The sequence below is a fragment of the Cheilinus undulatus genome, linkage group 2, assembly GCF_018320785.1.
Source record: "Cheilinus undulatus linkage group 2, ASM1832078v1, whole genome shotgun sequence".
Lineage (NCBI taxonomy): Eukaryota > Metazoa > Chordata > Actinopteri > Labriformes > Labridae > Cheilinus > Cheilinus undulatus.
The window spans coordinates 14580162-14596557 of NC_054866.1; the positions used below are offsets into that span (position 1 = coordinate 14580162).

The window sequence follows — 16396 nt, forward strand, 5'->3', positions numbered from 1 at the left end:
TAGTATTGCATGATTGAATTATAATTTTTACCTACAAAATAAGGATCTTTATGAAACAAGGTAAAAATCCCTGTACTTGCAGTAAAAAAAAAAAGGAAAACAAATTTTTAAAAATCTGTCATTTTCAAAATAAAACATTAAAAATATCTATCTTAAACTGAACGATTAGGATATCTATTGATCTATCAACTCTGCGGTATCATGGTTTGTCACCTTGGAGTTGCCATATTTAATAATATTTGCGACGTTATCATTAGGCATAGGCCCCAGGACAGATCTGTCAGTCTGGACATACACTATATTGCCAAAAGTATTCACTCACCCATCCAAACAATTGAAATCAGGTGTTCCAATCACTTCCATGGCCACAGGTGTATAAAATCAAGCACCTAGGCATGCAGACTGTTTCTACAAACATTTGTGAAAGAATGGGTCGCTCTCAGGAGCTCAGTGAATTCCAGAGTGGTACTGTGATAGGATGCCACCTGTGCAGCAAGTCCAGTCGTGAAATTTCCTTGCTCCTAAATATTCCACAGTCACCTGTCAGTGGTATTATAACAAAGTGGAAGTAATTGGGAATGACAGCAACTCAGCCACCAAGTGGTAGGCCACATAAAATGACGGAGCGGGGTCAGCGGATACTGAGGAGCATAGTGTGCAGAGGTCACCAACTTTCTGCAGTCAATCACTACAGACCTTTAAACTTCATGCGACCTCGGCGCGCCGGTAGTCGAGTGGTTAAGGCGCATGCCATATACGCAGGCGACCCGGGTTCGTGGCACTATTTCCTGCATGTCTCTCCCTGTTTCCGACTCTATCCACTGTCCTATCAAATAAAGGCAAAAAGGCCAAAAATAAATCTTAAAAAAAAAAAAAAAAAAAACTTCATGCGACCTTCAGATTAGCTCAAGAACAGTGCGTAGAGAGCTTCATGGAATGGGTTTCCAAGCCATACAACACCAAGTGGAATGCAAAGCGTTGGATGCAGTGGTGTAAAGCACGCTGCCACTGGACTCTAAAGCAGATAGAACACCTTTGGGATGAATTAGAGCGGAGACTGAGAGCCAGGCCTTCTCATCCAACATCAGTGTGTGACCTCACAAATGCGCTTCTGGAAGAATGGTCAAAAATTCCCATAAACACACTCTTAAATCTTGTGGAAAGCCTTCCCAGAAGAGTTGAACCTGTTACAGCTGCAAAGGGTGGACCAACATCAAATTAAACCCTATGAATTAAGAATGGGATGTCACTTAGAGTAAGTTCATATGCGAGTCAATGCAGGTGAGCAAATACTTTTGGCAATATAGTGTATCTGGTACCTACGCCGTAATGCAAGAAAAACGTACTCCAACCTTGCACTATGAGTACAATATGTTTTAGTATTCAATGCAGAATTTCGTATAACGTGGCAAAGTGTTTCATACTGCAAAGAGGAAAAAAGAGCTAAAGTGGCGGTTTGATCGATCCTGACAGAGATCTTCATTTGGTGCAAGCTCGCGTCACAGCAGTGTGCCAAAAAAAAAAGAAAAAAAAAAAAGCACAAAATAATTGAACCTGCTCTTGAAAAAACAATGATGGACAAACGTTTTGGAGTCATTGTGCAAACACTGTTAGAGCAACGTAAGTTTTTCTTTTTTAGAGTGCAAACGTTTTGTAAGAAAAAACAGGCTCAGTGTGCAAAGGCTTTAACATTACAAAACTAGCTTTTATGGCTAGCATGGCAGCTAACAATGAAGTAATCTTATTTGAAGAATCTACAACAATCTCGAGAAAGACTGAACTTACATGGTACCTTCCCAAACTCATCAGTAAAATCTGCCATTTTCAAGTTTGTCACAAACCTCTTGTTGTTTGTATGATATTGTTGCTTCTTTGTCTGCTCTTCCTCATTTCCCGCCTTCACTGAGCAGTGCAGTGACATCACAAAAAAGCAGCATCTGATTAGTTCTCTTTTGTTTTTCTCCAGTGCTGATTGGCCCACAGATAGAAACTTACAGAACCAAGTAAGACTGTGACTTTGCAATTGTAACTGTGTGTTTTCATTATTATACATCTAGAAATATATATGGAAGTTGTCAAAAAGTAAGGATGTTTGTATATATCTCAATTTTGACAAACACGTCAGAAAGAACCTTAAAATTAAAATGTTAAGTGATGTCTGGATGTACTGACCAGTAGTCCAAGTAGTTGTTGTCCATGCAGCTTTAATTTCTCTTCATTGATTCAAGATGCAAAAATCACAAGTTTTAAAAGACAAAAACACCATCTGATATTCATTCTAAGAGTGGGTGATGTACAGTAAAACAAGATCACAGGTCAAAGGTGAGCTTCGCTGCGATAGATCAGGACACTCTGGGGCTCCGGTGCTGTGGTCCGGCGGACGCTCACAACTAGAGTACCATCAGGATTAATGTTCCCACTGACAGACAAGGGGTCCATATCCTCTGGGAACAGGGACTTATGGGTGAAAGTGTCACTGACACTTCCATCATCGTGGATCTGGGGAAATAAAAACAATAGTCAAAATAAGAAAATAGAGTTTGAGAAAGGAGGAGTTGCTGTGAGAAAAGGTCAGCAAAACACTGGAGGCCATCCAGGGACAGAAAGTGGGAAGAAGAACAACAGGGCCAAGAGAGGTGCAAGGGTGAGAAAAGAGGATGAGAACCAGAGAAAGAAAGCGCTGTGACAGGTCAGTGCTGCTTAGCCGGTGGAGAGAGAGAGGAAAGATGAACAGTGACTAGTTCACTCTGATAATGCTTTACTAAGACCTTAAAGGTAAGTCAATGGTTGCTGATATTAGCCAAAATCCCTGCTGACCACAGTTAAAATGATCGTCCTACACTGTAAACACTCACTTTCTTTTCTTCTTCTACTCTCTAGACTTTAAAGCAGCATTATATAGCGACAAGGAGTCTTTGTTGGTGCCCACTAAGTGTCTTTAAATGCAGCTCAGACAACATGTGGAAAATGGTGAAGCCAGTGAGAAGCCAGAGAACATGCTGACAAGGAACAGTAATACTGCAAGATTTAGTGATTTAAATAAATGTATTCAATTATAACAATAAAGTTTATAGTCTGTAGTATATGGGATAAGTTGGAGAAGGTCATCTATTACATGCTGGTTGACACAGCTTTCTAAGCCTGGATTTGCAGAAGAGCAGAAATACACCTCATTCACAAACACAAACCTTCTCTGCATGAACGACAACGTGGTGGTTGAAGGCCATCACTACCACATCGTGCGGCTCAAACTGGCTCACATCAGCTGACATGTAGTAACTGTCTCCCAAGCAATGCACACCACCACCTGTACTGCTCTGTCGGGCTGTCACAGCACCACCTACGGGAGCTGAAGAATTATACACAGAAAGGAGGCTTAAAACAACACAAGATGTTTAGAAAATAACACCAAAAGCAGAACCAGGATGTTAAAGTAGTGAGTTCAGTGTTTCAATTTTTATTCTTTATTTTATATGGATATTTAATATGCACTTTAACACTGGCTAAGTAAAAGAGCATGCAATTGATTTTGAGATGTTATAGCTATTGCTAATGTCAAACTCTTGTCCTGAAATGCAAAAAGCAATTAAAAACCCTGTGAAATCTTAGGGCTATTTCAGACTCTGTGTATTGGTTGTGTTATGGTTGCTGTATGTTAAGACTCGTGTGTTTTTATCTCTTACACAGCGAAAATTCGCAGAAAGTTTCTAACTGTTTCGTATTGTGAGTCTGTGGCTCTGTCACTCCTTTAAAACTACACCAGATCCATCCATGCATCCAAGTTGGAGAGATGGAGAACTACTTTTTTATTGAGTCTCAGTTATGACCTTATTTATATGTTATATATACGTTATATTTCCACATAACACACAAGCAAATCACGGTGTTTAAAGCAGTGGTTCTCAACTGTTGGGTCGGGTCCTAAAAATGGGTCCTGAAATGGTTGTGTTATGCAAACGGTTATGTTTTCTCCTGTTTTATTGTTTTGTTACACCTTTTATACTGTCTTAGGCCCAAGCTCTGCTATTTTTTATCATGTACATCTGATTAACCAAAAAGATTTCCAAAATTTGGGTCACAATTCTCCTTGAGGGATTTATGGTGTGTGCCGTGACTCAACCAGCTGAGAACCACTGGTTTAAAGTGAGGTTTCAGTGTGAGAGAGAGAAGGGAGGGGTCAGCAGGGCTAAGAGAGCAAGTGAGAAAGAAGTAGCAGGCACTGATCTGAATCATCAGTTACCCATTTAAATGACTTGGTTTGATGTGAAAATTTACATGAAAAGAACCTGTTCCTAAAAAAAATAATGATGGACAAAATTCTGGTATCAGTGTGCATACATGATAAGAACAACATCAGATCAAATTTATTTTTTTACTGCCAAAAGATTTGGACGATAAAAATAAACTCAGTGTACAGAGATCTTTGCAGTGTGTATTAATGACTGAAACACGCACTCAGAACCAGGGTAAGCTCTGCCATTATGCCTAGCACCCCATACATGACACTCCCACATAGAGTATTACAGGCAGGAGACCTCTAACTAAGTGGGTAACTTCACTCATGGTGCAAAAGTTTCTAATGTCCCATGGCATGAGGAAACTCCGATTAACGGATGATTGTGAAACAATTTCACTGAAATGACAAAAAATACTTAGCTGGAGTACACAGGCCGTAACTTAAAATTTCAAAAACATCAACAGACACACAAAAGTTGAATTCACAGAAATTGTGTGTTGTTGTCACACGCAATTGCTTAAATGGCCAAGGCTGTTAAGTTTCTTCTTCTTTTTCTGCTTGTTGGAGTGTCGCTTTAACCTGGTTGCCGCCACTTACTGGACGGTGGCGTGAATCAGAAAATTGGCAGCTCAGACCTTAGATCAGTGATTCCAACCTGTGGGCCGCGAAGGTATTGCAAGTGGGCCGCCAAATCATTTCCAAAATAGTATGATGTTTGTTGTGTTTAAAAGGATATTAAAAATGTTCAAATATTCTTTTCATTATTTTGTTGTTTTTCCTTCAAGTATCAGACATGTGACAAGCAAATGAGAGATAGGAACTTTTGTTGTTATCTAGAGGTTATTGTGTGGACAGCTCCTTGAAAACTGTAATACTGGAGGTGTTGCAATATGTTACAGATGCTGTGTTAGCGACTGTGAAGCTTCCAACAAGTTTCTCCTGTATTCAGTTCAGTCCTTTATGATCAATCGTTAATAAAAAATCGCTCTGAGAACGCCTCTGTATTTATGGGGTCAGAGGTGGGCCGCGAAAATTTTTGAGACTTAAAAGTGGGCCCTGAGTTGGAAGTGGTTGGGAACCACTGCTGTAGATGTTACTTTCTTACTTCCTTGAAACAACAATAATATGGTTTCCCCTTACCCTGATATTAAACATTACTTCACAGAACCTAATGATAAGTACATATTGTATGCTTGACTATCAACTGAAGTTAATTTATGTGAGCCTAGCTATCAGGGTTTACAGTGAAGAACTAACTTGATCCCATAATGATTAGAAATAGTTCATTCATACATGGCTATTAACTGGAGCTGTGAGTAAGCTCACCTTTGACTTAAAGGGGACATATTTTACCCTTTTAAGATAAGTTTATAATGGTCTCCAAACATGCTTGTGAAGTCTGCTGCTGAAAAAACACTTCAGTATTGGAGTATTGGATTTTTGCATGCCTGAAACCCCTCTGTTTCAGCCCTGCTCAGAACGAGCTGTTCTGTGTGTGTGGCTTTAAATGTTGCTGAGCTGTCTGACTCCGCCTCTGACCACGCCCCTCTCAGGAAATGAATGTGGCTTAATGGATATGGCTCTCCTGATCCTCCTCTTAGCTGGCAGCTGAGAGCAGGATCAGGAGAGGGGGGCGGAGCTTTCTTCCAAGCAGGGAGGGAAAACACCTAGGGTTGGTGCTGACTCCCCACATGACATCATGAGGGGAAAATCTGAGAAGGGCTTGTTTCAGCACACATTTTCTGAAAGGTCAAGAAAGAGAGGGGGAGGGTATGAATTTTTTTTGGTACTTGAGGTGATTGCGGACAGAAGAGGCATATATTTTTATTAGAAAAGCCTAAATAAGTTATTTTTGTATAATATGACCACTTTAAGTTATGGTAAGTAGATCTGTGTTTTCAGAGGACCTGCATATTTACTCAGCCATGGAAACAGTGCCTTTTCTAACTTTACATTTTCAGGCACCAAAACAGCTGATTTTAATGAAACAAACAGGCAAAGCAGAACAAAAGGCTACTGTTTTCGGCAGTAAAATTTCAGCTTTATTTTAGATAGTTCTGTTGTATATACGTTTTCTTTTAATTCAAAATTTGGCACAGACTTACACTTCAAATTGCATTCGAACTATGTAGATTGCCAAGAAAAAAAGGGTAAATTTTGTGCATCATTACAACCCCAATACACAACTAGATTTTCCCTTAATTTATTACAAAACTTGCACCAACACTAATTAAAAAAACAATATTTCTGCTAATCACTACCCAGTTTTCATGCATATATTTTAATCATTGAACACTCTTTGCCTTTTTATACAAGCCAAGCTTTATAGCTCTTCTTATTTATTGCTTTGTTTTGGTATTTTATGTTCAGGCAGAAAGCAGGACTGTTTAGGAAGAAGGAGGGACTGAATCTTACATTTTGACAGTAAATTCATTTTACTGCATGTCAGGAAACAAAAATCTCTCAGTAATAAAAAGCTTTACTAGGGATTTTTAATCACGTGCATTTTCTTTTTATTCCATCTGATGTGTGGGCGCTGGAATATTCCACGTGAGTCAGTGAAATCAAATTATATCCCAATAATTGATTATGGTTTAATTGTCCTGTTGTGTCATGCTGGCCATTAAGCTTTTATTTTATTTTGCCTCTCACTGCTTTGTGTGAATGTTAATGCTTCGTAATATTTCTTCAGGCCCCCGTGTTTTATATCAGCTTGGTTCTTTTTCCACCCTTGCTTCAGTTTGTTATGCGGCCCAGTAGACGTTGTCTGGAGACGAACCAAGTCTTCTTGGTTTCAGACGCCGTTATGACTTTGGATCATTACTTTCTCAGTGCTGAAGGTTTTTTTCTTCTTTCTACTCCTTTTTATTTCAATCAAGCCATCGCTGTAATGTGAGAACTAATGCTTCTCTCCTGCTGGTGCAGGAAATGAACAGAAGCAACTCTTTTACCCCTCAGGAAATACTGCAAACGTGCCTACGACCAAGGCACTAAAGCTCCTAGAGGCTCCAGTAGAGCCCCTTAAGTATGATGGGAGAGAGGATGAGTCAGTTCTCTTATGTAACACTTCATGCCCTGTGATAAACAAACCAAGAAAGATTTACCTGAGTTTGTTTGAACATCGGGCCAAATTCACCATCGTCTTTCTGAGATTTTTCTTAAATATGTTCTAAAAAGTTCTGTGTCTACTGAAGTAGATCTAAATGGTATGCCGCTCAAAATGAAAACCAAACAGGCTGATCTAAGGACAGAATATTTATTAGTGTCAGTCTAAAGGAATTATTAGATTCTGATGGAAATGGAAACTGTGACAGTAGGTTCTCACGGTTTTAAATAAGTGTCTATGAAAACAGAATCTTACAAAATTGATAAGCTTTTATTCATAGTTTACTATCTTGCAGTTTAGATCAAACACTACGTGATTTAAATCAGTGGTTCCCATCAGAAGCTCTTTCCAGTGGGTTCAACTCATCTATATCTTAACCCCCATGACTAAATAAGCTCCCTGAGATAATGAGGAAATTCCTTGAGAAATTATAAGTGGTGTAAAGATAATCCGATATGGATCGGTTAACCGATCTTGACGTCAGCAGTCCAAGTGCATCGGTCTGCGGAGCACTGGATTGGTAAAAATGTGGCACAAGCCGGTCTTTGGACTGGTTTTAATGTTAGAGACCGGTTCATACAGACTCTGCTGCTTGTTTTCACAGCCTGTTCCACCATGCTTTGGCTCTTGCAAGACCCGCGGTGACCTTTTACCTTTAAACGAGAGTTCCGTTCTCCGTAGGTGCTCGCTAGGTAGCTGGATGTGTTTCATTGGTCGCCACCTAAACGTCTTTCAGTTACAGTTCTGCACCAAAGGAAAAGTCATGTGAACTTTAAATGAAGGAAGGATAACTTGCGAAATGTCTGCCTGTCTGTACACTTAGGAGAACAGCGATTAAGAACTACGGCAGCTCATAAATCTCACCTGTTGAGACGGAGCTAAAGTTTAGCTAAGATGCTAACTCTAAACGCAGCACAAACAGACCCGAACAGAAACACTTTTCTGAGTTAAAACTTGGAGAAGTCTCCAGTTATCACCATAACAACAGCCCCTTTAATCACGGGTTTTACAGCGGTAACATGTTGTTGGGAGTGATTGATTTGGAGGCATAATCAATACATCTGAGCCCACTGATATGGTATTTAACAAAGAGGACTTCACTGAGCTGAGATCAGCTGTTCTCCAGTGTTCTCTAGTGAATACTTACATTAAGAAGAATTATAAAAGGAAAAAAATGTATAGAAAGCTGTTTTAATTAGACTTCTTTCAATATTATTTTAACCCCTTGTTCTCCTGTACTAGCAGACACACAGAGCTCTGTCCATCCAAATCTCCATGTGACTTTAAATTTGTTTTATTTGTGCTTCTTGGGAAAATTTGATATTTGGTTTGTACTGTTAATGGGATTAATTATGCTAAGGAAGTTACAAGTACAGAAGGACAAACATGTACCCAATTTATTGTCAAAGTAAGACACCTGGGTACCTGGGCGTGATGAAAACTTTCTTAAACATAATTTTAGATGTAAGCACAAGAGGCCTGGCATTTAGTCTCTTTTATAAATAAGATCAAATAAACTTAGATTATTATGACATTATCTTGCCCCCCCCCTTTTTTTTTTTTTGCTAATTTTTGTTAAAGTAAAAAGTTATTTTGATTCTATAATTAGATTGTCCCAGATCAAATTGCACTGAACTGAATCGGATCGGATCGGACCGAATCGTTCTGTATTTTAATGAATCATCAGTGAATCAATCGTAGTCTGAGAATCGAGTTTCAAAATGAATTATCCTGAGAAGGAGAGATTCACACCCCTAGAAATGACCAAATTCTCAAGCTGTCTGAGGAAAACTGAGTAAAATAAAACGTAAAAATGCATGCCCTTCAATAATGATGCACTTTTCAAACATGAAAATGTTTGTTTTGCCCTTTTTCTTTGTTCATTCATGTTTTCTTCCATTAAGGTTAACATTTTTCATCATTGGAAATGATTGAATGATTTCAGGAACGTGGGTCGTGATTGGTTGACAAGGAGGTGGTGGTGGGTCCTGGCTCTAGACCAGTTGAAAACCACTGATTTGGAAAAGGATGACTTATACACCTGTGTAAAGTACTAAGACATCCAGTCTCATAAACTGCAGATATGTGCAGCTTCCTATCGAAATGAAAATCCATCCCCATTCATTGTGTACTGCAACCAGTTGCTTCAGCTTCACTTCTCAGGACGTGTTGGAATATTGAAGACAAACCAAACCAGCAGGGGTTGGTGCTATTTGTTAACTGTTTTCCCTCCTCATTATGTCATAATCATGCATTTGGAGAAAACAGGTGTTTAGGTAAATAATCCATGTGGATCACTGGTTTGACAAAAAACACTCCGCAGTAAGGACAAGTGGTGGGCAGAGGAAAGCAGTGACTTGCGGGCCGTCAGTCTGTCTCATCACTGCAGGCTGAGAGCTCAGCTACTGTACTGTAGTTAATAGATGTGCAGACTCCATAGGGCTAAAACAGATGGTACTGAAAGAGCAGCTCAGCTGCACAGAAACTGACAAACAAATTTTAAATCAGTGCAGGAAGACAGTTCAAACCTTTTCCACCTTCACAAAATTTTAAAACAGACCGCACATGTTGATACATGTGTGTTGCTTGTCAGCCAAGGTCAAGCTCAATGGCATCTCTTTCACACCCGGAAATACGCCCGGAGACCGCAGACAATTATCAAGTCCTTGGGCAGCCACAGCATGACCAGGGACTTGTCATAGCCCTACTACCCACCCAGACTGTATGCAAGGCCCTGCTCACTCACGTCCACCCCTTACTCCACCCGAATGGTGTGAACTTAATTAATTTTTCATGAGATTATTTTCCCATGCTCCTGGTAATATGCAAGGACATCTAGCACATGTTTGGGGATGTGTCAATCTTCCTACCTGTCCCAAAGTGCCCTCAGGCAGCTTACTTGCTACATCTATACCTGCAGCCTTAATTTTTTTTTTCAAATATGCCTAAAACTTCTACACAGGGTCTATGTACATATACCAGTACTAAGTTCTCCGCCCTCTCCACAAACATCTTGTTCCAGGCCACCATTTTTTCCCTGGTGTCCCTGGCTCCCAAACTGCTGACACAGACTTTGTACACCCAGGCAACATCTGAGCAGGTATAGCTTGTTTTGTCTACACACATATCACAGGTACAGGTGTAGTGAACCTTCCCCAAGGGTCCAGACTAGTTGCTTACCGTGCCCTGACACCATGTCATAGCTACATGCAAAGTAGATTGCAGCAACAAAATTGTAATCGTAGTGCTATTGTAGTGTCCCTACAGCATGCAAGCAATGCAATACAGCAGCATGCAGGATGGCATTCTATTCGATTCTCCTCTTGCAATAATAAAGATGAGGAGCAAAGAAACAGGTGGAGGACAAGGGATCAGGAGTGTTGGACATTAATATTTTCTTTTATTTGCTCACTCAACAGAGCTTGTTAGCAGAAGTGGAAACAGTTATGCATTAACAAAATCCAAAATTCATGTTAGAAATGTTACACAGACCTGAGTCAATATGGAGTCAAAACTATGCGGCTCAAAGCTGTAAAAGGCTTGTCATTAGAAAGCACCACACTTCTGATTGTCTTCATTCAAAATACAGATATAATATAGATGTATTTATTACAAACTGAAATTTACAGGGCAGAAGAATGAGTATTTAACAGATGCAGTGCAGACAGCGTATGCTTTTAGTCTGAGAAATGCAGTAGCCTACATAGCTCAAAATTGACATTTATCAAATAAATATTACAGTATTGGGTTGTTTCTGATTCTAAAGGTATCATATATGTAATAAGACAGCTCTTTAGAAACTGGAAAATGTGTTTTTATGGCCCCCTTCCTCTCTCTTAGACTAAATAGACATAGTTGCATGAATTAGGATTTTTTTTCCAATAAAATTTCCTCACCCATTTGTCCAAAGGAGGATCTGCTGCGTCTGCTAAAGGGGTCCAAACAGTTTTGACCTCCGGAGCCCTCTTCTCTAAACAAACTGGAGTAACCGTCAGAGTCAAGAAATGGCTCAAAGAGTGGATCCAGGGAATCAGACGATCTGTCCAGTGAGCCCTCTGACCTGAAGGAGCTGGAGGTGCTGTAACGAGAAGATGAGTGGAAGGACGAGGAAGATCTGCGGCTGGAGGATGTGACAGAAGCCATGACAGAGGATATACAGCAGACTGTGAGAATTTCTACAAATTAGCTTTCGGACAACTGCTCAGCGCTAATACAGAGAAACGAATTTTTAAAAAGTTACTAGAAGCCCTTTCAGCCTTTCTCACTGTGCAGGGGTCCGTCTGGAGTTTTTATAAAGTCCTGGTGCATTGTGGGTCAGTAGAGCAGTGTGGGTTTCATTTCTATCTTTCTGCAGCCTTAAATGGCAGTTTGTCGGACCACTGGTGCCAAGAATGTAACGGACAAACTGATAAGAAGTGGAGACCCCTTCTTATTCAGACAGCAGAGATAAGGCTGAAGGGGCCCTCTCAGAGACGCTTCAAGCATGTGGTCAGAAATAGCAAAGTGTTGGAGCGGTCAGATCGGCCGTTAGAATGACTGAGCAGCCATGTGAACACTATTAATAATGCAAGACAAAATTGTCCATTAGTGTTTTGTACCTGCAAGCTGCTATAGGCTGAGACTGTCCTAGCACACTGAGCTCTTCTCTCTGTATGATTAAAGCATGTCACTAACTGTGAACCTTCATGTATTCATTTAAAACCTCTGGTTACTCAAGTCCACAAAAACCTTCAATATTTATGATCAAATACAGACACTGTTTACTATAATGGAAAAGAAGAGCTGAGCTAGAGTCCCATCTACACGAGTGTTAACAGAACTACCTGCTTAGTCTGCTCCTCAGTTTAAGCTAACTTAACACTGCTCTTACAAATGTAACTCCTCAGTACAGGGGGGAGTGGATTATCCTTAGCAAGGATAAACAAGGAAGGATCAAGTTATGTAATTCTGTATCAGATGTCATAGGTTTTAATATCTAAGATTCTCTAAGTTCACCTTTACCAAAGAAGTAAAAAAATATGTCCACTTTCAGAGTTTCCAATTTATTAGCTTGTTAAGGAGAATGGTAATAGCCAGCTCTGTCAGGAACAGTGTGACCTCGAGGCCACACAAAAACACACAAGATACTGACGTTTGAAGTTATAGAAATAACAAAATTTGTAATGCAGATTTTGTTTCAGAATAACACAGTTGTGTTCTCAATAAGGGAACTGTCCCTTCATAAGTACAAAACAAAATGTATACTCAGAAAAACAAAAATAAACAACTAGTAAGATTGATCACTTTTAAAATAAATAGCCCTTTGCTGCACAAAAAAATGAAATTTGACCTCTTTAAATGTCTCAAGCTTTGATAATTGTCCTTCAATCCTTTAAGTTACCCTTAAAGTTGAGAGAATATATACATTTTTTTGTCCCTCAATGTGTGTTTCAGTCTCTGTTATTGCTTTTTGGCCAAAAAAAAAAAAAAAAAAAAAAATGTACTAAGATCCCGGAAAAAATTAAAGTGCAAATAAAACTGGGAGCTCCTCAGTAAGTTTCCATGTGATGTGCATCCTACCACCCCTTGGAACGGGACGGCATCCAAAGATCAGCTTCCAGATGATACGACATAATCTAATTCTAACACCACTTTGATAAACTTTGGGATGATAATTTTGGTCCCCATGAACATTTTTACATAATTTTGTTATACAGATATCAAACAGTGAACACCAATAATGATTTCACATTTCTTTACCCTCCTCCCTGCTGGACAACATACACTGTTTTTACCTAACATGCATTACATTCATTAGTTTCAATTCTAAAGGTCTTTACACACTGAGCCCGTTTTTTTTTTTTTTTTTGGTCCAAATTTTTTGCATGTTTAAAAAGAAAATCAAGCTCATGTTCCATCGTGTTTGTACACTGATGCCAAAATTTCCGTCATATTCTTTTTGGAACAGGTTCAATTTTATGCAAAATTCTGCATCAGTCCAAGTCATTTAAATGGGTGATTGATGATTGAAAACAGTTCCTCCTGCCTCTTCTTGCTCACCCCTGTCCAACCCCTCCCCTCTCTTGCACCGAAACCTCAGCCAGTTTGCCAGTGTATAATGTGGATATCAGCCATGGAAATTAAAGATAATTGCATGTGTTTGTAGCCTACTTACAGGTCATAACAGAGACTAAACTAGAAAAGCACTCAGAGAGCGCAGACCTCTGCCATTAGCCCTATCTCCCAATAGTAACAAATCCTTTAAAAAAAATCCATGGATCCAGACAGTGATCCGGATCACTCCCAAAATCTAAAAAGTTCTTCCTTATGCCATTTCTGACATTTCCTGAAAATTTCATCAAAATCCATCCACAACTTTTTGAATTATGTTGCTAACAAACTAACAAACAATTTAACTAACAAACCCTCCCGATCATAACCTCCTTGGTGGAGGTAATACAAAAGTTTCTCTTCATCCCTCCAACTTTGCTCAGTGCTATGACGCATGAGCAGATCCTGTATGAAGCTCTCTGTCAGGATGGACAGATCCAGCAGGATTTTAAAGGAATGACAGATCCACAGGCTCGCAGTATGAAACAAGTTGCCACATTCGATGAATATTTACAGTGAAGACAAATAAAAACACACTGGACTCAGTGTGCAAGGTCTGAGTGCATGATGTTTTTTACATCCATAAATAACAGACCCAGTGTGTAAAGACCTTAACACATCATAATTTTGATCTATTTCCTGTTCTTTTCTGGGGTTTTTTCCATATGTTGCCCACCTACCATTGTTCAGTTTTGTTTTTTACAGCTTTTGTTAGTTAGCTTGCTTGAGTTTTGCAACAATAATGAAGCCATACAGTAGCTTCCAAAAACTGAAGCTTTAATGAGGACAAGGCGGGTGGATCAAAACATTTAAATGGGCTCTTGAGTTTGGCAACAGTAATAACTTCATACATTAACAATAACTTTCAAAAGAGAGAATAGTGTCTACCCTATTTCCAAAGACTGCTCAAGCCCACCTCGTCTCAGTATCAACATTATTAAACGGCAGATTCATTACAATTTTAAAAAGCTGGGTAACACTTTATCTGAAGTTTTATTCACAAGACTGACATGCTGTCATAATCATGGCATGACACCTCACATGTCAAATCAAATACCGCAAATGTCAAGTTATCATGATTATGCCTTCCGAAAAAGTGTCAACTTTGCGGTAAAGGTGTCATAATTTAGAGAATGACACTTAATGGCGACATTCATGAACGCCTATTCATCCCTATTAATGGCAGGTGTCATTTCATGATTATGACAGCATAATCTGTCAGTCTTATGAATAAAACTTCAAATAAAGTGTTACTAAGATGACTTCAGCACAATGTTAACTGACAGCTTTCTACACTAAGAGGCAGAATGGCTACAGATGCAGCGTTTTTTTGACAGATTTACCCACAGTGGAGAAATATCACGGATTTTGAATGTCCAAAGGAAACTAATTTACATTTTAGTCTTGTTTTGGTCATCATCTTAATGAAAACTTAATTTACTTTAGTCAGTTTTAGTCATCAAAGAGCTACCTTTGGCTATTCTTTGTCTCGTCTTTCTCATGGAAAAAAGGCTGTCTACAAACATTTTTAGTCATAGTTTTAGTTGATGGAAATGCTTTTGCACCAAATCCACTAAAGAATCAACCCTTGACATACCCAGGCACCAAAGCACCCTAGATTTGGCCACCACACGCACCTTGCACGCTCTTTTCCACAGGTAAAGTGGCACACACATGGCCGTGTGCTAGGATTTACGACACCAAAATGACAGAGTGAGACGGAAAAAAATACAATTTTTATACCAAGAACTTGTTCATGCTGCTAAACGCACAACTGTCTGCATATCAGACAATTAGATGATCATGTGCAACCCAAACACAGAGAATAATAAAAACAAACGCACTGACATCTTTGTCTCTGCTGTTATTATTAGATTGCATAGGACACAATTATCAGATAAATAAACTGGTATGTTTGTAAATCAGTAAGTCAAAAACAGACATCTTCAAACTGGCTAACATTAAAAAGTAGGAACCTGTCAAATGAAGCCCTTATATACTGTGATTTCTTTAACCAAATACTCGTATGATCTGAGAGGCAGCTTTCATGTTGTCAGAGTTTCCATTCACTCAGCATTGCCACAGCATGCAGATGTGTTTATTACACAAACTAAAAATGGTGAATATAAACTTAAGAAACATGATAAAACTTTAAGTTTCTGAGTGAAAAGTATTTTCAGATTGCGATAGAGCTCCAGATTCATCAGGAGCATGACTACTCTGTTTTTTATTGTAAATGTGCAAACTGAGACTCAGAGATGTTTTTGCTGCTGTGAGTTCACTGCAGGTGGTATCATTAATTGGGAGAGGGGCTACACACCAGTGAAATGTTGACAGTGGCTTTTCTTACAAGAATGGCTCATGGCACACAAAGAAAATATAAGATGCTGAAACAATCACTGCGCTCTGCCTTGAAAGCCCAACTGGTATCATGAGCAGCACATGGAGGCGGTACTCTGATGTGATTTGCAGCACTGCTGCATCCTTGAAATGCTGTATGAGATTTAGACTTTATCTGTATGACTGTAGAAAGAATTACCATAGTTTCTGAAAGTAGGAACAGCAAAATTCAGTGTCTCCTGTATTTCTATCTCAGTTGTAATTCCTGTCGGAGAGATCTGCTGTTCACAGAGTTCGGTCTCAGGGTGGACCATACTCGTTTTCAGAGCCCAGAACAGTCTCCGTCTTGACCTCTAAAAGATGGTGTACTTGATAAGTTTGGATTCAGACGAGTGATGAAATGATGTTAATGACGCAAAAGGAGCAAAAAAAGAACATCAAAGGCGCTTCTTTGAGCACATCCAAGCATCAATTAATCATTGTCAAATCAGTCGTGAGCCTCTGAAGTCCTGTATGGACTTCACGGCCTAGACGAGGGACTGGGTTTCATATCTGTATTTTTTTTTTTTTTTTCTGCTATGTCAGGATGTTGCAACTGGTAGAAATTCTGGAAAAAAATCTGA

At 39.3% G+C, this 16396-nt stretch overlaps 1 protein-coding gene across 1 annotated transcript; it reads right to left on the reverse strand.

The window, feature by feature from the left end:
* Positions 1-2316: 2316 nt before the first annotated feature.
* LOC121522336 (heat shock protein beta-7-like) lies at positions 2317-11486 on the reverse strand. The gene is made up of 3 exons (XM_041806571.1): positions 11240-11486; positions 3189-3349; positions 2317-2499 (listed from the first exon to the last, which is right to left on the reverse strand). Exons 1-3 carry the CDS (start codon positions 11484-11486, stop codon positions 2317-2319), a joined length of 591 nt encoding a protein of 196 aa, XP_041662505.1.
* Between the last annotated feature and the right edge of the window lie 4910 nt (positions 11487-16396).